At 43.9% G+C, this 20221-nt stretch overlaps 2 protein-coding genes across 3 annotated transcripts; one reads left to right on the top strand and one right to left on the bottom strand.

Moving 5' to 3' along the window:
• Positions 1 to 227: 227 nt before the first annotated feature.
• LOC112252448 (inosine-5'-monophosphate dehydrogenase 1b) lies at positions 228 to 15762 on the bottom strand. Of its 2 annotated transcripts, XM_024423673.2 has the most exons (17): positions 15107 to 15762; positions 13232 to 14610; positions 12166 to 12264; positions 11307 to 11355; positions 6033 to 6134; positions 5731 to 5805; positions 5332 to 5538; positions 5097 to 5184; positions 4766 to 4965; positions 4593 to 4683; positions 4381 to 4476; positions 4105 to 4248; positions 3798 to 3942; positions 3552 to 3695; positions 3360 to 3443; positions 3051 to 3147; positions 228 to 1132 (listed from the first exon to the last, which is right to left on the bottom strand). In XM_024423673.2, exons 2-16 carry the CDS (start codon positions 13471 to 13473, stop codon positions 3063 to 3065), a joined length of 1851 nt encoding a protein of 616 aa, XP_024279441.1. In that variant the 5' UTR covers positions 13474 to 14610; positions 15107 to 15762; the 3' UTR covers positions 228 to 1132; positions 3051 to 3062. The 2 variants fall into 2 exon arrangements, with proteins under 2 accessions (XP_024279441.1, XP_024279442.1); XM_024423674.2 differs by lacking the exon at positions 3051 to 3147.
• Positions 15763 to 16951: 1189 nt separating this feature from the next.
• On the top strand, positions 16952 to 18811 carry LOC112252449 (glycine cleavage system H protein, mitochondrial). The gene is made up of 5 exons (XM_024423675.2): positions 16952 to 17129; positions 17294 to 17373; positions 17545 to 17608; positions 17735 to 17866; positions 18023 to 18811. The coding sequence occupies exons 1-5, from the start codon at positions 16985 to 16987 to the stop codon at positions 18118 to 18120; spliced, it is 519 nt and encodes a 172-aa protein (XP_024279443.1). The 5' UTR covers positions 16952 to 16984; the 3' UTR covers positions 18121 to 18811.
• Positions 18812 to 20221: the final 1410 nt, after the last annotated feature.

Consider the following 20221-nt stretch of genomic DNA (forward strand, 5'->3'; position numbering starts at 1 on the left):
GATGAAAGAAATAAAAGCTGAAATAAATCACTCTACTATCATTCTGACATTTCACTTACTTAAAATAAGGTGGTGATCCTAACTGACCTAAGACAGGAAATTTTTACTAGGATTAAATATCAGGAATTGTGAAAAACTGAGTTTAAATGTATTTGCATGTAAACTTCCAACTTCAACTGTATTTTCACGCAAAAAATGTTTTTGCTTTGTCATTATGGGCTATTGCATGTAGATTGATGAGGGAGAAAAAACGATTTAATCAATTTTAGAATAAGGCTGAAACGCAACATAATGTGGAGAAAGTGAAGGGGTCTGAATACTTTCCGAATGCACTCAAATCCATCGTATCATATTATTAACACCACAGACTAGGCCAAAGTCACTGTACAATCACCCTGTCATCAGAAAACACACATAACATGAATGAAAACACATCCCAAATCTTAGTGAACTTCACACGGAAAAAAATGGTGGTTCTCTTTCTTTTTTTTTCTTCAAACTGATGAGAATCCAATGAAAAACAGATTCCAGCACTATCCACAGTATAGACTCCATGTGCAGTCTTAAGGCGCTGTGGTTATCCCTGATTGAAGGCTAACGCCTACCGTGGCTTTGGTCCTCTCTACAGTAGAGCCACACTAATAGACCTCTAGGCTATTCCATATGGTCATCAACACTACTGTACATTCAAATACATCTGAGACATAGGACCATGATCAACCAAAACTGGTATAAAGAGTTCCAGGGTACGTAAAGTAGTTCACAGTATTCACAGTTCTACATGCGCTATATACCTTATACAGCCTGATGGCTCTGTGCTATGACCCAGGTACATGTGACCATAGATTATGCCATAACATCAATCAAGTCAGAGGTGACTTAATGGTCCCTCAAAAGCATCTTACACAACAGAGAGAAATAGAGAGATAGTGGGTGGGAGGAGAAGAGAGGAGTCAGCGGTCTTATGTATAGCCAAAAGGTTATGTGATGGTTGAATTGAGTAGTGGTTGTAGGTAGGTCACATAGGTAGGTCACATGTATCTGTTGTGCCTGGTGGCTGCTAGTGGGGGTACGCTGGGAGCTGCTCGTGTGCTTCTTCTCGCTCCTCCCTCAGTATAGCCGCTTCTCATAACTACAGGAGGACAACACACAGACAACAATCAGGAATGCAAATCAAGTCTCATTGAAACTCATATTAGACTAGATATACTAGATTGAGGGTTTTATCAAGTTGTTAGGGCTTTAAAAAATCCTTATCTGTACTTCTAACCCTGAGTCTTCCTGAAAACAAAAAGATAAAGAGAAAATTGCAGTAGGAAAGGTTGTGAGCACAGGGAGAATGTACTTACATGGCACAAAAGAATATCTATGATGAGAGCATGAGTAAGAGAAAGAGAGAAGACATTTTGACTTAACTTCCTTCAGTACTACTGTTATACTCAGGGGTAGGCAATTACAGTGCATTGGGAAAGTATTCAGACCCTGACTTTTTCCACATTACAGACTTACTCTAAAATTGATTAAATTCTACAATCTATACACAATACCCCATAATGACAAAGCAAAAACAGGTTTTTAGAATTTTTTAAAATGTATATAAAAAAAATGGAAATATCACATTTACATAAGTATTCAGATGCTTTACTCAGTACTTTGTCGAAACACCTTTGGCAGCGATTAGCCTCGAGTCTTCTTGGGAATGACGCTACAAGCGTGGCACACCTGTATTTGGGGAGTTTCTCCCATTCTTCTCTACAGATCCTCTCAACCTCCATCAGGTTGGATGTCGAGCGTCGCTGCACAGTTATTTCCAGGTCTCTCCAGAGATGGCTCTGGCTGGGCCACTCGTGCTTTGTCTTGGCTGTGTACTTAGGGTTGTTGTCCTATTGGAAGGTGCACCTTCACCCTAGTCTTAGGTCCTTAGCGCTCTGGAACAGATTTTCATCAAGCATCTTTGCTCCGTTCCATCTTTCCCTCAATCCTGACTAGTCTCCCATTCCCTGCCACTGAATTAACAAACACAGCATGATGCAACCACCACCATGCTTCACCGTAGGGATGTTGCCAGGTTTCCTCAAGACGTGACGCTTGGCATTCAGGCCAAAGAGTTTAATCTTGGTTTCATCAGTCCAGAGAATCTTGTTTATCATGGTCAGAGTTTTTAGGTGCTTTTTTGGCAAACTCCAAGCGGGCTGTCATGTGCCGTTTACTGAGGTATGGCTTCTGTCTGGCCACTCTATCATAAAGGCCTGATTGGTGGAGTGCTGCAGAGATGGAGAAATTTCCAGAAGGACAACCATCTCCACAGAGGAACTCTGGAGCTCTGTCAGAGTGACCATCAGGTTTTTGGTCACCTCCCTGACCAAGGCCCTTCTCCCCTGATTGTTAAATTCAACCGGGCAGACAGCTCTAGGAAGAGTCTTGGTGGTTCCAAAATTCTTCCATTTAAGAATGATGGAGGCGACTGTGTTCTTGTGGACCTTCAATGATGCATACAATTTTTGGTATCCTTCACCAGATCTGTGCCTCGACACAATCCTGTCTATGAGCTCTACGGACAATTGCATCGACCTCATGGCTTGGTTTTTGCTCTGACATGCACTGTCAACTGTGGGACCTTATATAGACAGGTGTTTACATTTCCAAATCATCTCCAATCAATTGAATTTACCACAGGTGGACTCCAATCAAGTTGTAGAAACATCTCAACGATCAATGGAAACAGGATGCACCTGAGCTCAATTTCAAGTCTCATAGCAAAGGGTCTGAATACTTATTTACATAAGTATAAAATAAAATGTCTAAAAACCTGTTTTCACTTTGTCATTATGGGGTATTTTGTGTAGATTGATGAGGAACATTTTTTATTTAATACATTTTAGAATAAGGCTGTAATGTGATACAATTTGGAAACCTGGAAGGGGTTCGAATACTTTCCGAATGCACTGTATATCCGCAAATGGCCAGTGTGGGTGCAGGATTAGGCCCCAGCTAAAGCGGTTACAATTCTAGCACAATAAATTAACCAATCATAGTCAAAACGTAATTACTTGCATCTGCTGTTACTGCTTTGGCTGGAGCGAAAGCCTGCACCCACAATGGACCTCGTATGGTAAGACTGCCAATCCCCGGTTTAAGTAGCAACTCCTAAACAACATGTAGTCAAGGAGATACGGACGCCACTGGTGAGAACACACACACACACACACACACACTACCACCCAGAGCAAAGTTAAAGTTAAAGGACACGTCGGACAGAACATGAGACAAAAGGACAGGTTAGTCGATCACAGAGGAGAAGAGCACAAGATCTATAAGGAATTCCAGAGGAAAGGATGTGTAAGCGATACCAGACTTACGAGTGCAGCCCATGTACTCCCCCCTCAACCTGAGCTGACATGGTCCTCTTCTCAAACTTCAGCTCCCCAGAGTACATCATGGACCTGGAATAACATACAACAATACATCGCAAAAAATGGAACAGAGACACACAGATCATATCAAAGAAGTGGAATACAATAACACAGTCTAACATCTGTTCATAGACAAACCGCAGTATGCAGAGGCTCTTGGCTCCGATGTCTTGGCAGCCATGTTGTATGCCAGCAATGAGATAGGGGGCAAATTTATGGATGGAGCCTTTATCCTGGACCGACCCTGACACACCCTGAGCCACCTTCACCTTGTCCCCCTCACTGTCGAGACACACACATCCCCCTCACTGTGGAGTTACACACATCTCTCTCCTTAGCCCTATTACTGAAAATAAACAAAACAATCTGTCTCCCTCTCTCGACCTGAAGTAGCGTTTCTGGCTGCTGCTGTTCTTCTCCATGGCGTCAAGGGATCCCATCCCGCGATACTTCTTTAGTCGCACGCCGTCCGAGAAGAAATACTCCCCCGGGGCCTCCGTGGTAGCCGCGAGCAATGACCCCATCATAACTGAGGGCACAGAGGTCAGGTGTCAGAAGTGAAAGGAGGTAAAAGTCTGACCATCAATAGTAGCCTATGATGTGGATTTTCCTGTTTATGGAAAAATGTTAAATATGCTGGGTGGGTTACACACACACACACACACACACACACACACACACACACACACACCTGTGGATGCCCCGAGAGCGAGAGCTTTGACCACGTGTCCAACGGTCTGGATGCCTCCGTCTGCGATGACAGGCACACCGAAACGCCTGGCATACTCTGCCACCTTGTACACTGATGTACCCTGGGGACGCCCACATGCCATCACTGGCACACAGCACAAAGCAACATGTCAGCAATTCACAAATAGTTTGTATTTTTAACTAAACAGTCAAACTTCTCTCCTCCCTCCCTCTCCTTCTCCCTCCCCATTTGCTATTCTGCTCTGTCTCTCTGTACCTTCCTGGGTGATGCAGATGGAGCCACAGCCCATCCCCACCCTCAGAGCATCCACACCTGCATCTATCAGATTCTTAGCCTGTGCTGCAGTCACCACTACAGAGAATGAAAATAGAGGATGGGGAGAAAGAGAGAGAGAGAGACAGAGAGTGAAAATGCAAGAGATTAACATGAGAGGCATTGCTAGAGAAGGTAGAGGAGAGCAGACTCACCGTTTCCTCCCACCACCTGTAGTTCAGGGTATTTCTGTTTGATGTAGTTGATCATGTTGATCTGATAGACAGAGTTCCCCTGGGAGGAGTCCTACATGGTAAACAGACATGGGTTAGAGAGAAGTGGAACGCAAAAATACAATATAATAACCCAACTCCTTCCCCAGACCCACCAGCACCACCATGTCGACACCAGCCTGCATTAGCAGGTCCAGTCTGTACTTGTCCTCCTCTCTGGTTCCAATGGCAGCTCCACACAACAGCTGCTTCCTGGAGTCTTTAGAGGCCAGAGGGTAGTCTCTGTTCTTCTTCAGGTCTGTCCTCGCTATGATGGCCACCAGCTCATCACTGTCATTCACTATGGGCAGCTTACCTAAGAGAGACAGAGGACACAAAAGGAGAACTCTAAAAATTCTTTCATTTACCAAACAGAGATAGATATTTGATCATGTCCTGTCTGAGTAAAGAGTCTCTACAGAACATTGTGTTACTACCATATGGTACCTTTCTTGCTGCGCTGCAGGATATCGTTGGCTTCTTTCAGTGTTACACCAGCTGGTGCAACCACTAAATCTTCCCTCTTTGTCATGGCCTGCAAGAATCAACCATACATGTAAACCTCACAGGAATAGTATTCAATATGACAAGTCACCCAGTTAACAATATATGTGTTGACAATTGTAATGACTGTATGTCCAAACAAACATGTCATTCAAACATGTCAAGCACAAACACACACCTCTTCCAGGGGTTTGTCATGGTCTTTCTCGGAAAGGAAGTCGATGTCTCGGGAGGTGACGATACCCACCAGCTTGCTTCCCATCTTTCCCGTCTCTGTGACGGGGATGCCAGAGAAGCCGTGGCGGATCTTGGCTTTGAACACGTCTCCCACCGTGTGGTGAGGACTCATTACCACCGGGTCTGTGATGAAACCCTGCTCAAATTTCTGACCACAAATAAATAATGTAAGAAACATTATTCAGCAAATGTACCAGGAGGTTTGAGTGTATTCACATACTGTTACATTGTCACAATGTCATTTGACATGAGACTTTATACTGTTGATGTAGTGGTATATCAATATATTTGTAAATCAATATATATCTGTAGGTTGTCCAACCGCTAGCCTCCATCTTACCTTGACCAAGCGGACCTCGTTGGCTTGGAACTCTGGAGTACAGTTATGGTGCATGATCCCGATCCCGCCCATGAGCTACGACACACAGTGAACTGACCAATCAGGGTTAGCCAAACAAGATGTTTGCCCAATGAGACTTCAATATACCAGAGTCCAGGTATTATCACACATTTTTGGGGGGCGCAATACATAAAAACCCACAACCAAAAATACCACTAGTATATGAAGTGTTGTGACAGATTTGTGGCCTTGTCTTATTGGTTTTGGCTGGGTGAGAAGGTGAGGAGTGGCTCTATACTCACAGCCATAGCGATGGCCATGGAGGACTCAGTGACTGTATCCATGGGAGACGAGATTAGAGGAGTCTTCAGGGTGATCTTCCTGGTCAGAGCTGAAGTCAGGTCCTGGGAACAGGAAGTAGACAACGTCTCACTAATATCACATTACAGGGATGGAAAAAAACGTAACTACAAAAATAATAGCACCCTGTCAACCAAATATCTGTGACTGAGGCAAGACCAATCAGAACATGCAATACCTCATTGCCATTAGGTGGCACCATGGACATGGGCTGTCCCTGTTAAATCCTGATTATACAGTCAAGTACCACAGGGGATATACCCTTCTGGCAGTAAAGAACAAACAAGCTAAAAACACCAGCACCTGTAGCCTACTAAAGCAATTACACAGGACATGAATCTGACTCGCAGCCATGAGGGACTGGTGTTGCTGTTCTCATCAGTGTTGTTCAAATCAAATTCTATTGGTCGAGAACACATATTTTGCAGATGTTATTACAAGTGTAGAGAACATTCTTATGTTCCTAGCTCCAACAGAGCAGTACAAAACAATACACGCAAATCCCCTCCAAAATAAATAAAGGATTTAAGATATGTAGAAATATTAGAACGAGCAATGTCAGAGTCCGGAATGTAAGTATATACGCATATGATGGTGTGTATAAACAGTATGGACAGTATATGAATAGAAAAGGTGTGTACAGCAGTAGTTATATAGATTGAGCCTTCATTAGAATACAGTATATACATATGAAGTGGGTAAAACAGTATGTAAATCTTATTAAAAAGTGACTGGGCAGAGGCCAGCTAGTGGTGACTATTTAACAGTGTCCTGGAGATAGAAACTGTTTTTCAGTCTCTCTGTCCCAGCTTTGATGCACATGTACCGTCTCTGCCTTCTAGATGGTAGCGGGGTGAACATGCCGTGGCTCTGGTGGCTGAGGTACTTGATCTTCTTGGCCTTCCTGTGACACCGGGTGCTGTAGATGTCCTAAAGCAGTGGTTCCCAAACTTTTTATAGTCCGGTACCCCTTCAAACCTTTAACCTCCAGCTGCGTACCCCCTCTAGCACTAGGACCAGTGCACTCTCAAATGTTGATTTTTGCCATCATTGTAAGCCTGCCACACACACATACTACACATTTATTAAATATGACAATGAGTTTGTCACAAACCGGCTCGTGGGAAGTGACAAAGAGCTCTTATAGGACCAGGGCACAAATAATAATAATCAATGATTTTGCTCTTTATTTAGCCATCTTACATATAAAACTTTATTTGTTAATCGAAAATTGTGAATAACTCATCACAGGTTAATGAGAAAGTTGTGCTTGAAAGGATGCACATAACTCTGCAATGTTGGGTTGTATTGGAAAGAGTCTCAGTATTATATCATTTTCCACACACAGTCTGTGCCTGTATTTAGTTTTTCATGCTAGTGAGGGCAGAGAATCCACTCTCACATAGGTATGTGGTTCCAAAGGGCATCAGTGTCTTAACAGCGCGATTTGCCAAGGCAGGATACTCTGAGCACAGCCCAATCCAGAAATCTGTCAGTGCCTTGTGACTAAATTCAATTTTCATAGAACCGCTTGTTGCAATTTCAATGAGGCTCGCATTCAGATATCGGTAAGTGGACTGGAGGCAGGGCATGAAAGGTAAAACAAATCCAGTGGTTTGTGTCATCCGTTTAGGGAAAGTACCTGCGTAAATTGCGCACCAAACTCACTCAGGTGCTTCACTATATCACATGACATTGTCCGTAAGCTTGAGTTCATTTGCACACAAAAAAAAATCATACAATGATGGAAAGACCTGTGTGTTGTCCTTGTTAATACAGACAGAGAAGAGCTCCAACTTCTTAATCATTGCACATTGAGTAGCATATTGAATATAGTTGCGGAGAGTCCCTGTAATCCTAGATTCAGATGATTCATTTGAGAAAAAACATCACCCAGATGGCCAGTTGTGTGAGAAACTTGTTATCATGCATGGGGTCAGAGAAGCGAAAATGATGGTCAGTAAAGAACTTGAAGCTCATTTCTCAATTAAAAAAAAAAATGTGTCAATACTTTGCCCCTTGATAACCAGCGCACTTCTGTATGTTGTAAAAGCGTTACATGATCGCTGCCCATATCATTGCATAGTGCAGAAAATATATGAGAGTTCAGGGGCCTTGCTTTAATTAACAAAGTTAACCATTTTCACTGTAGTGTCCAAAACATCTTTCAAGCTGTCAGGCATTCCTTTGGCAGCAAGAGCCTCTCGGTGGATGCTGCAGTGGCGTCGAGAGCAACTGCTTGCACGCTCGTTACCACTCCACTATGTCTCCCGGTCATGGCTTTTGCGCCATCAGTACAGATACCAACACATCTTGACTACCAAAGTTCAATTAATGTCACAAAGCTGTCCAGTACTTAAAAAAATATCCTCTTAATTGACCCCCCATAAATGTCTTCCTTAATTGACCCCCCATAAATGTAACGAACATATACCAGGAGCTGTGCCAGGCCCGCCACGTCTGTTGACTCATCCAGCTGTAACGCATAGATTTCACTGGCTTGTATGCAAAGCAGTAATTGTTTTTCAAAACATCTCCTGCCATGTCACTGATGCGTTATGAAACAGTGTTGTTTGATGAAGGAATTGTCTGTATTTTTTTGGGGCCTTTCCCCCAGCATTGTCCCAGCCATATCCGTGGCAGCAGGAAGAATTAAGTCCTCCACAGTAGTATGGGGCTTGCCTGTCCTAGCCACTCGGTAGCTCACCATATAAAATGCTTCTAGCCCTTTCTTATTAATGGTATCTGTTGCTTTTATTCATGTCTTACTACTCAAATTCTTAATTCTCGCTCAAAATCTCCCACGGCTTGTTTTTGAAATTGGCATGTTTTGTTTCAATAAGTCTGTGCAAGAGTGAAGGTTTCATCGAGTTATGAGATACTTTTGCACATATAACACACTGTGGCTGAGGAAAGGCACTACTCCCAATATAAGTGAACCCCAAATCAATGTAGTTCTCATCATATTTGCGCCTCTTCGATGGTCCAATGTCTGTCTGTTGTTCAGTGCTTTCCCGGGTAAGGGGGCAGTAGCTCTTTGACAGTTGTGAATCTGAGCCAGTGTCCATGCTAGCTGGGCTAACAACAAATGTAGAATTACTGATGCTAGCATTGGATATGCTCGTGGAAGCAGAACAGCTTGTGTTGTCGACAAGTGCAGGTGTAGTACTGCTGGTAGTAGCAGTACTACCAGTAGAGCTGGTATGTGTCTCTATGGACGCGGGCCTTACTTTTTTAAACCATTTATAATTTTTCGAGTGAACGGAATGAGCAGCAGCTACGTTTGGCTACATATGAACCGTTAGTGGAATCCCCATGAGAGAGTAACGGTTAATGTGATTGGATGTTAATTATTTGACTAGGCTACCTGTATTTGGCATTGTCTTTGTTATTTCGCTGAACACTAGAGGGTTTCATTTTATTTTTGGCAGTGAAACGAGGCTACTCAGGTGAGAAAAAGAAAAAAAACTTTAAAAAAAAAAGTGAATCACCCCGACGGCATTGTGCATACCCCTGGGGAATACCTGTCCTAGAGGGCAGGCAGTGTACCGTTGGGCTGACCGCATCACGGTCTGGAGAGCCATGCGGTTGCGGACGGTGCAGTTGCCGTACCACACGGTGATACAGTCTGACAGGATGCTCTCAGTGGTGCATCTAGAAGTTTGTGAGGGTCTTAGAGGCCAAGACTAATTTCTTCAGCTTCCTGAGGTTGAAAAGGAACTGTTGCACCTTTTTCAACACACTGTTAGTGTGGATGGATCATTTCAGGTTGTCAGTTATGTGCACGCCAAGGAACTTCAATCTTTTCACCCTTTCCACTGCGGCCCTGTCGATGTGGATGGGGGTGTGCTCCCTCTGTGGTCTCCTGAAATCCAAGATCAGTTTGTTCATTTTGTTGAAGTTGAGGGAGAGGTTATTTCCTTGCACCACTCCACCAGGGTCCTCACCTCCTCCCTGTAGGCTGTAATCAGGCTACTACTGTTGTGTCGTCTGCAAACTTGATGACTGAGTTGGAGACGGCCGTGGCCACGCGGTCATGGGTAGACAGGGAGTACAGTAGGGGGCTGAGCACCCACTCTTTTGGGGCCCTCGTGTTGAGGATCTGTGTAGCAGACGTGTTGTTGCCTACCATCACCACTCGGGGTCGGCCTGTCAGGAAGTCCAGAACCCAGTTGCACAGGGTGGGGTTTCTGACCCAGGGCCCCGAGCTTAATGATGAGCTAAAAGGGCCCTATGGTGTTGAAGGCTGAGCTGTAGTCAATGAGAAGCATTCTTACATAGGTATTCCTCTTGTCCTGATTGGGAAGGGCAGTGTGAAGTGCGATGGTGATTGCATCATCAGCGGATCTGTTGAGGCAGTATGCAGAAACAATTTGGACATCTTGAAGCAAGTGGGGACAACAGACTGGGATAGGGAGAGATTAAACAGGTCCGTAAACACTCCAGCCAGCTGATCTGCACATGCTCTAAGGTCACGGCTAGTGATGCTGTCTGGGCAGGCAGCCTTGTGAGGGTTAACACACTTAAATGTCTAAATCACGTCGGCCACCGCGAACGAGAGCTTACAGTCGTCGTGAGCGACGGCACTGTGTTATCCTTGATTGTGTTTGCCTTGCTCCCGGACAGGTTATCGGGGTCCGTGACGTGGCTTGTTTTCCCTTTATAATCCGTGATTGTCTGGAGTCTCTACAAAATAGAATTGCAACTCTACTTTACCTCTGTACTGACATTTTGTCTGTTTGATTTCCTTACTGAGGGAATAGCTGGGATGTTTGTACTCGTCCATGTTCCCAGTTACCTTAACGTGGTAAAATGGGTTGGTTCGCTCTTTCAGTTTTGCACGGATGCTGCCATCTATCCACAGTGTGTGTGTGTTTTGCCCTGGGCATGTTTGCACAGGCACAGAAGCGGAGAATCCCTTTGAGATCTCAAGTGTGTGTGTGTGTGTGTGTGTGTGTGTGTGTGTGTGTGTGTGTGTGTGTGTACACGTTATTCAACTGAGAGAAACACTCAGCAACCTCCAGTCCTCAGAGAGACAGAAGACCACATGAGAGAAGTTGCTGCACGCACACGACTTCTATGTACGTCTGGTTATTATATCATATGTATTTGTATGTTCCAGACAACAGCAATGGAGTTGACTAAAGCTGTAGCACGGCTATAATATTGTATATTGCTTTGTTGTTATTAGCAATGAAAAGGTCAAACAAACTCACCACGTCATCAGAGTTAAAGTCTATGAAACCAGGAAGAATGAGGAAATCACTGTAGAAAGAGAGGGAGGGGAGAGAGAGAAAACATTGTACGGTCAGACAGAAGTCCTTTTGCCAAACAGTGAGAAAACTGATTGGTGAACTCTCCTCACTCCTTGCCTCCCATCACCAGTCCTCTGTCTGAACCCTAACCCCTATCCAGCACAGCATCACATCCCTACACCCTTAACCACTCTGCATATCACACAAACACCCTCACACAGTGTGTATTGGAGATAAAGCCTCTTTATAATACTCCCACTGTACTGGATGTGACGATTTGATTGTCTCTCTGTGTAAACCTCCATTAGGGCTGATAACACTATTGTGCTCATTCTAATTTTAAAGTAAGGATGCATAATGATCCTTATTCTACTGGTCTGGTCTCACCATATCATCTCAGCAGTCAGTGAGTGTTTGTTTTTACTCTCGGGGCAGCAACATGATGTCTGGCTCTGAATTTTGCCAAATTATATGACCACAACAGTCAACCTGGCGGCAGGGTCTTATACATGCGTTTCAGAGCTCTCTGAGTTATCGGGAACTGTGAGCACATCTGTTATACTTCTGTAGTTGCCACATAAGTAAATAATTCAGCAATCAGCAACATGGACAGCACAGCGAGCAGCACTCACCAACAACGTGGTTTCAGCACCGCTGTCATAGATAGCACCACGCACCTGTTGAGGGTGTGGCTACAGGCTGAAGGCCTCTTCATTGACTCCCTCTTTCATAACTTAAAATTGCACAATTATAGCAATTTCAATCAATATCATTGGAAATGCTGCTCTCTAACTCTGGTAGAATGTATACAAAATATTACTTGTATGTGAGTCCGTCCCCGATAGAGAAGAGCTGCTGAGCCGTGAGTCCATCTTCAGGCACGTACCCTGTCCCTCCACTGATCAGATAGTCAGCCATGCTGAAACACACACACACACACTTTCATTCTTTCCTTTCTCCCATATACTGTCCATAGGCATAAACCTGTTGACCATAATGGAGGCGAAGAGCTTCTAGAATCTAATGCAGGATTTGTAGTTTTCACCCTGCAGATTAAACACAGACATATTTAATGATGTAATCCCCCATAATACCGTATCTCCATGTTTCATCTTCTTGACTGTTTGTGAAAATTCAAAGAGCGCCTGGGTAGAATACATGATCGTAAGTAAACTAAATTTTTTGTTGTTGTTGCTCAACAGTTTATCCACCTTTGCGTAAAAATGCATTGAAAGTATAGGGAGCGTTACTTTTTTCACTGCGACAAGCTGTCAAGAGTTTACCCACCTATTTTTCTTTTAACCACATCACTGATGTGGAGAGCTGGCTGTGACCTACCGTTTATTGTTTTTCGTGATTACAAGGGAATACACTGAATGTAGTGGTCTTTCTTCAACACCTTATGATTATGGATGGATGTAGGACAACATCACAAGTTTACCTTCAGTGTGGTTGTTTACCTCTTGATTACATAAATACGTTGGCTCTGTAGTCTGGATGTGTTGGCCATCCTACAGACTCTTTAACCCTGTCAATGGAAACTCAGTCTGTGTGATGGTCATGCAGCAGGTAAGAAGCTTTAGTTACATCACTGTCTCTTGGGTAGCAGCTAACTGGGATTTATAAAGCTCACTGACCACCTCAATGAAAAAACCTTGACTAATATTTTGGCAGTTACTGTAGTTCATGTGGATGAAAGCCAGTAATTCACTAGACTAGTGGCTTCTGGGACCCTGTAAGGGCTTCGTTCCTGATTGTTAGGGCAATTGAAGGTTAGCTGATTATGACTGGCACAGTATAGCGGTTTTGTTTCTCACCTGTGTGTGTGTGTGTGTGTGTGTGTGTGTGTGTGTGTGTGTGTGTGTGTGTGTGTGTGTCTGACTCACCTCTCAGGTTCATATCCGGCTTGGATGCGTGTGGCGCTGTATCTCTGCGCGGCCGTCTCGTGGCCGTGAGGGTTGGTGTGTGTGTAGGCTCCATGGGTGTTGGCGTTGGGGTGTGTGTGTTCCCCTTCGAGGGGCAAGAGACGCGGCCTAGCGGGCTCGGTATCGCCAACGATACGGCGGTAGTCGATCTGGTAGGTGTCACGCTCACCTTCACCAAACCGGTCGTAGCCTTGACCCTCCATCCCAGAGAAATCCAGAGGAAACCGAAGCCTCTCGCACACTTAAGGCCACACTCACGTCTCAAATGCACATTCAATGCCTGACAACTACAATGAGTCACACACCTGACATGTCACACACATCTGCACATCAAATGCCACAAGAAAAGTCTTCCCCAGTGTGTGTTCTTTCTCTAACACACAGCTGACACAGAGTGGTCGGTGTCACACTCGTTATAAGAAATACACAGACACACACTCTCACTGCTGTGTCTTATCTCTTATGACGATATCAGTAGGACAAATTGAAATCATCCGGTCTCTGTCTTTAGGGTATTCTCCTGTCTTCTAGCTTCTCTGCAGATACAGTGCATGGGAGTTGAGGCCTGACATAGAATGACAGTTCCCTCTCTCTCTCAGTCAGACAGAAGAAGGGTGGGTCACGTTGCAGGCTCAGAAGGCCTTTGAGGAGGACCCTGTTTTAGAGAGCCGAGCTGAAGTCCCAGGTCCTGGGTGAGGCTGAGTGAGTGTCACCTAGATGTCCCCTGGATGTTCCCCGGCCTCAGGCATTGAGGTGAGCCCCAACAAGGAGCGAGGAGAGGATGCTGTGAGGGTAGAGCACCCCCCCTGAGTCCTGGAGAGCCCTGGGAGCTGAGCTAGTGAAAGTGTGAGAGACAGAGAGCAGTTTGTTTCTGAGACTACCAGACTCTTTTTCCTCCACTCTCCTCTCTTGTCTTAGCTCTGTTTGTGACTGTAGCAGACGTCAGTCCTACAAAGAGGATTGGAGGAATTAAAGCAGGAGGGGGCAACTAGGTGGAGTGGAGGGAGGAGAGAGGGAGTGAGAGTGGAGTGATAGAGGGGGCGGAGGGAACGGTTGGGGGTGGCGAGATGACACACTTTCCCTTCCCAGTATCGCCATGGTGAGGGGAGTGTGTGTTACCAGTCTCTGACAGCTTTGTGTAGGCAGGTTAGCTAAACTAAACTCTGTGCTGCTCTGAACCCATTGACTGAGCGGAGGGTGACTGGGTTGCTAGGGACGCTCTCAGGAACATCATCTGCAGATGACTGCTTGTGACAATTACTGAGGGATTGGACCTAAAAAGCCTCTTCAATACTCACTTACAGTCTCTCTCTCTCTCGTATACTCTCTTTCTGTATGCCCTGTAGGGGAGAGTGGGGTAAATTGAGCCAAAAGGGTACATTTAGGAAACCATAAACAAAATTAATCATTTGACCAAATATTTAGGAAGAGGTCATCATTTCCTCAGTCTCTATTAGCTTCAATATGAGGCCCTAAACCTAGCATGAAAGTGCATCCTTATAGCTGTTTGGGCTAATATAGTCCAAGTGTAAGTTGGGTAAGTTGAGCCAATGGCAAATTGAGCAAATTGAAGTGTTTTCTTCCCAGGGGTAACACAAGGCATTATGGCTGGGATATGAGGTAACATCAGGGCCTGGCCTATGTTAAAAGTGTTGTTGTTTTTTTTAAAGGTGTTTTGTTAGGTGTTAAACCTGTCACACCGGTGTTAAAAGATGCTTACAATTATTAAAAGACAAAAAATATATATAGTGTTTGGGAAATAAAGATAGCCATGGTTTTAAAAAGGTAGTGGTAATATTTAATTCAGTACAGAACTGTGTAGGCGGCTTAACTTACCCTGTAGTTCTTGAAAACCCTATGCGGCATTCTGCTTTCTCGCTACAGGTCTTAGCTGTTAGCGTCGCCCACGACTGCCTCATGTGAACTACAATCCCGACGCTGTGTTTTAACGTTTAGAAACATAAATAATCATTGCTTGCGATGCAGCTTTTGAAACATATGGCCCATATCTTTCATCCGGAGAAATAATAATTAAAATAAAAAAAGATACCCTTACTGTAGCAGTTTTTGCACAGACCCATTCAACTATGGGTGCCTCCATCTAAGGAAACTACACTTCCCAAGTTACGCTTACACACAGGTGTTCAGAGCAAGCTAGTTAAGTAATTAGCACAGGTGGTCGTCTGTTTTCCATGAACAAGCACTGTAACATGGAGATATGACTGTTTTGAAACACTAACCCTATCAAGGTGTGTATCAATTTAACCTTATTTTCTTTAATGCTGATATGTAAGATAAGGTGCTTCCAAAACTGCACTGCAAGCGATACATGTTAATATTCATACAGAGCGTCAGGGATCTCGAACAAAACTCCCCCCTATAGTAGATGTCTTCATCCAATGACTAACATTGTATGTCTAGTAGATCCCCACAGTGGAGGTATGATAATACCCATAAAACCTAGCAGTCAAACAAGGAAATGGTTCCAATTGTTTTTCCACCATTCATTTTTCCATAGGGGATTTTAGAAACACTAAAAATAAGGGCTGTGTTTCATGTAGGCTTACCCTGGCATGACTTTTTTATAACCATAGAAGTCTCTATCGGACAAGGTGACTTTCATCAATATACTTGGTTCTATTCACTCTTAGACTTGAAAATGCTAATTAGCATCAAAGTACACATCCAAAACTACAAATCCCTGCAAGCTCCTGCAAGTCATTTCTAGCTGACACGTTTGTTAACAGGTATTGTGTCCATATAAACTTGCACAAGAAAGTTTACACAATTGTCCATTTAAAGAAATGTAGCCAATTTATTCACTACTACATTTAGTTAGTTAATACAGAGATTCTTACCTTTGCCTCGATTCGGCAGTCTCGTCCAGATCATCATGGCATTTGTAGCTCTTTGTGATAGCCGCATTAGCAGCTAATTAGTCTTTCATTTGGGGGGGTGTTAAATACCAGCAAATAATATATTGATAAAAGTCACCTTGTCCTAGAGAGATTTACACAGTTATCAAAAAGTCACACCAGGGTAAGCCTTCATCCAAAATCCCCTATGGGAAAAACAATTGGAACCATTTTACTGTTTGACCACTAGGTTTTATGGGTATTATGACTCATGCTGTGGTAGTTAGTATAATGGAACTGAGAGTCACGATAAGGGCTAAACGTACCCTATACCCGGGGCAAGTTGTGCCAAGAGACCACTTTTTTTGGGACAAGCTATGTTTTCAAATCTGTTGTTTACATGGATTTTGATTATTTTCAGGGATACACAACATTGTTAAATATATATAGATATCTTTGTTAGTAAGAATACTATATTTCCCTTGATGGAGTGATGCTGAATGTAAAAATTGGCTTGGCTTACCCCACTATCACCTAATTACGCTACAATATTTGTATGTGACCAATAACATTTTATTTGGTAGCCTGAAGCCTCTCTATTCGAATCAACAACTTTGTATTTTCTATTCCCATTGTCCATATTGAAAAAAATATATGAATATGTTATTCTCTGGATGTATGCCTATCTGTATTCCACATGTCAAAAATGCATGTTTGTTTTACATAAAACATGCCACAAGGCTATTTGTAACTCTAACGTTTCATTACGTTGTGCCTGCTGAACGCGCCCCTAGTGGCGTCTGAGATGATGACGTCTAAAAAAGGCGACAGTCACTGCAGTCGTCAAAACGCGACGACAATGGCTACATGTGTGATGCAACGTTGCTTGTCTTCCAACTTTACCTCTGCCTTGCTCTACCGTTTGGCACAGCTACCTCCCTCTGGGCTGGTATCCAGGGCATACTTACTACGGACTTTGTCCACTACCACCCGACTCTCATCAGGTAACGTTACTTGGCTTGTGGACCTCGTAACGCAGGTGGTTCATACCAAGAACGCATAGCACGACCGTAACGTAGCTAGTTAAGCGTGTAGCTATAACTGTTTTTCGGTTTGTGTCTACGTTTGTGTACTCGAACTAATTGTACTTTTCTCCTGAATTCCGCAGCTCTTAAATTCACAGACAAACACGAATGGATACGAGTAGAGGGAGAGGTAGGAACGGTTGGAATCAGCAAATTTGCTCAGGTGAGTTGTTCTCACGAGCCTATGCTCCCACTGGTTCGTATGAGCCGCATTGGGAACTGTGGACTTAACTACCCAATGTTAGCGTGTGTTGTGGCACACGGAACATGAAGTGACACAGATCATGAAGTGACACATTTGGTTAATTTCTCATTATCTAAATCTGTCATGCAGGAGGCTCTAGGAGATGTGGTGTACTGTGGACTACCAGAAGTTGGCACGCAGCTGGCGCAGACTGGTAAGGAGCAATTACTACCATACAGACTTGTGAGGAGGGTAACGCAACTGCTGGTCCTCTAGGGTTATACTAGTCACCCTTCCCCAAGACCTGTTCATGACCTGACCCATCGCTGTCATTTTTTAGATGAGTTTGGAGCATTGGAGAGTGTGAAGGCAGCTAGTGAGTTGTACTCTCCTCTAACCGGGGAAGTCACAGAGGTCAACACACTCCTTGCAGACAACCCCGGCCTTGTCAACAAGTCCTGCTACAAAGACGGTGAGCATACATACACACTCTACACCTGCAGTCATGCATGCATACTCTAGTCTACACGTGCACACACACATCAGTGACTATTTTAAGGAAAGAAAGAATATTCAAACAGGGCCGATGTCTAGGCTAACCTCTGACATGTAACCCCTGCTGGGACAGGTTGGCTGATGAAGATGACCATTGCCAACCCTAAGGAGCTAGATGCTCTGATGGATGAGAAGGCTTATGAGAGATACATCCGATCCATAGAGGACTAGCACAGCCTAGCCCCAACCCTTATCACCCCCTCACCTGCCTGTCAATCACTAGTAGAGGAAGTGCACCAGTTGTGCCATGACACTACACCGGGGAACCAACAGATGCCAGAGAGACTGCAGAGCTCATCCGTTTGACCTGCCAGTGTTATTGTGCTCTGAATGTTAAGAGTATTTGTTGTACTGGTAATGACTGACTTAATGGAGATGCTGAGGACAAGTGTCTTACACCTGTGACATGTACAGTATGTGGATGAGTGATACTGTACGACTCCTGATGATGAGTCCTGATGCAACCTATGGAAGAATCTCAAGTCTTTTCCTTGTGTCTGCTCTCTGCCTCCTTAATAAAACAAATCAGAGGGTTTCACTCTGTTTTGAGGAATTGAGGAAAAGGCTTAAGATTCATCCTCAATCTCTCCTCTGGCGCTCAAGGCCTGCCCCGAGCACAGGGTATGAGGAACTTAAGATTGTGAATACTACTCGGAAAAATAGTCCTCAATTTCACTCTATCAAATACAGCTGTATTACAGCTGGATCAGTCCGTGTGCTAAGGGAGTAGGGGGAAGGGACTAACAATAAAGCACTTTGGATCTAGTGCAGGCTGGTTTCTACTGTATGTTGCGCCTCTGCATGTACTGGCACTATCGAGAGGAGACTTAAAAATAAAATGTACACGTGTGTTTACTTTGAATGTATTAGTACTGTATCTTTTCAACTTTACCCCCCTTCAGCCTCCATTACAGAATGTCATTATAAATAGCTTTGGTAAATGACTCAAATAAATTTGTGTAAACAGCAGTTTGTTCCTGTTACAGCATAACCCATAATGTGGTTCCTGACATGTTGCAGCATGATTGCATGACCTGCAACATGCACCCATTTTGAAACAGTTTTGTAACTACCAAGGTAGTCTTTGGCATTTTCTCATTTGGTAAAAATCCATCCTCCACCTTCTGTGACCCGGGCCTTTTCTCAATTAGGTTTGCTTATCTCCTGCGTCCTCACTTCCATCCTTGCACGCCTCTTTTTAAATTTTTTTTTAAGTCAAGTAATCGAGGAGAGGCATCTGGAAAAATGTGCTTCTATGAAATGAGTAGCTTCTCCACTCGCACGCCAATTTGCACAGCAAATTGTTTACAGAAGTGGATCCCAAAATGTGTAAAGTGATAAGTTGTGCAAGACATTTTATAGATAAAAGGATAAGTAGCATATAGTTTTTAAATGTGTGCATTCTTTCCTCCTCTAACAATACATTATCTGATTCAAAGGGGGACTGGCAGATATCAAAACTCTTCCGAGGTAGGATACACTTGTGCTTCCTCACCAACAGGCGGCTATCGAGGCGGGAAGGACAGTCTTCCAACGGACTTTTTCCCAAATGTGAAAAAGCCACTAAACTGATAAGATGTCAATTTGTTAGTAGGTGAATGGAAGTGTCCTCCCCTCCTCTATAGTCACCTTTCATCCTCCAAGTTAGTGAATAAAACGGCTTTCGCAAACTCCACCAACCCTGATGTCCTAGCCGTGTCTGAATCCTGGCTTAGGAGGGCCACCAAAAATTCTGACATTTCCAACTACAACATATTCTGCCAAAGGGGGTGGAGTTGCAATCGACTGCAGAGTTCTATCATGCTATCCAGGTCTGTGCCCAAGCAGTTCGAGCTTCTACTTTTAAAAATCTACCTTTCCAGAAATGAGCCTCTCACTGTTGCTGCTTGTTAATAGACCCTCAGCGATCACTGCCTCATTGCCTGCGTCCGTAATGGGTCCGCGGTTAAAAGACCACCCATCACTGTCAAACGCTCCGCCTTTCTAATCGACCTAATCCGGTCAGTAGAGGATGCCTGGTGATTCTTTAAAAGTAGAAGTGAAAATAGATATAGCCCTTGGTTCACTCCAGACCTGAGTGACCTTGACCAGCACAAAAACATCATGTGACATACTGCATTAGCATCGAATAGTCCCCGCAATATGCAACTTTTCAGGGAAGTTAGAACCAATATACACAGGCAGTTAGGAAAGCTAAGGCTACCTTTTCAAACAGAAATTTGCATCCTGTAGTACAAACTCCAAAAAGTTCTGGGATACTAAAGTCCATGGA

This window comes from Oncorhynchus tshawytscha, linkage group LG06 (genome assembly GCF_018296145.1).
Source record: "Oncorhynchus tshawytscha isolate Ot180627B linkage group LG06, Otsh_v2.0, whole genome shotgun sequence".
Classification (NCBI taxonomy): Eukaryota; Metazoa; Chordata; class Actinopteri; order Salmoniformes; family Salmonidae; genus Oncorhynchus; species Oncorhynchus tshawytscha.

Excerpts from the sequence above, each read along its gene's own strand:
- LOC112252449 (XM_024423675.2), top strand. The coding sequence starts at position 16,985 with ATGGCTACATGTGTGATGCAACGTTGCTTGTCTTCCAACTTTACCTCT. Across the intron at positions 17,130-17,293 it reads TACCACCCGACTCTCATCAG|CTCTTAAATTCACAGACAAA; the intron begins GTAACGTTACTT and ends TGAATTCCGCAG. Across the intron at positions 17,867-18,022 it reads CAAGTCCTGCTACAAAGACG|GTTGGCTGATGAAGATGACC; the intron begins GTGAGCATACAT and ends CTGCTGGGACAG.
- LOC112252448 (XM_024423673.2), bottom strand. The coding sequence starts at position 13,473 with ATGGAGGGTCAAGGCTACGACCGGTTTGGTGAAGGTGAGCGTGACACC. Across the intron at positions 4,684-4,765 it reads GTGTCGACATGGTGGTGCTG|GACTCCTCCCAGGGGAACTC; the intron begins GTGGGTCTGGGG and ends TTTACCATGTAG. Across the intron at positions 3,696-3,797 it reads AGCCAGAAACGCTACTTCAG|TGAGGGGGACAAGGTGAAGG; the intron begins GTCGAGAGAGGG and ends GTGTCTCGACAG.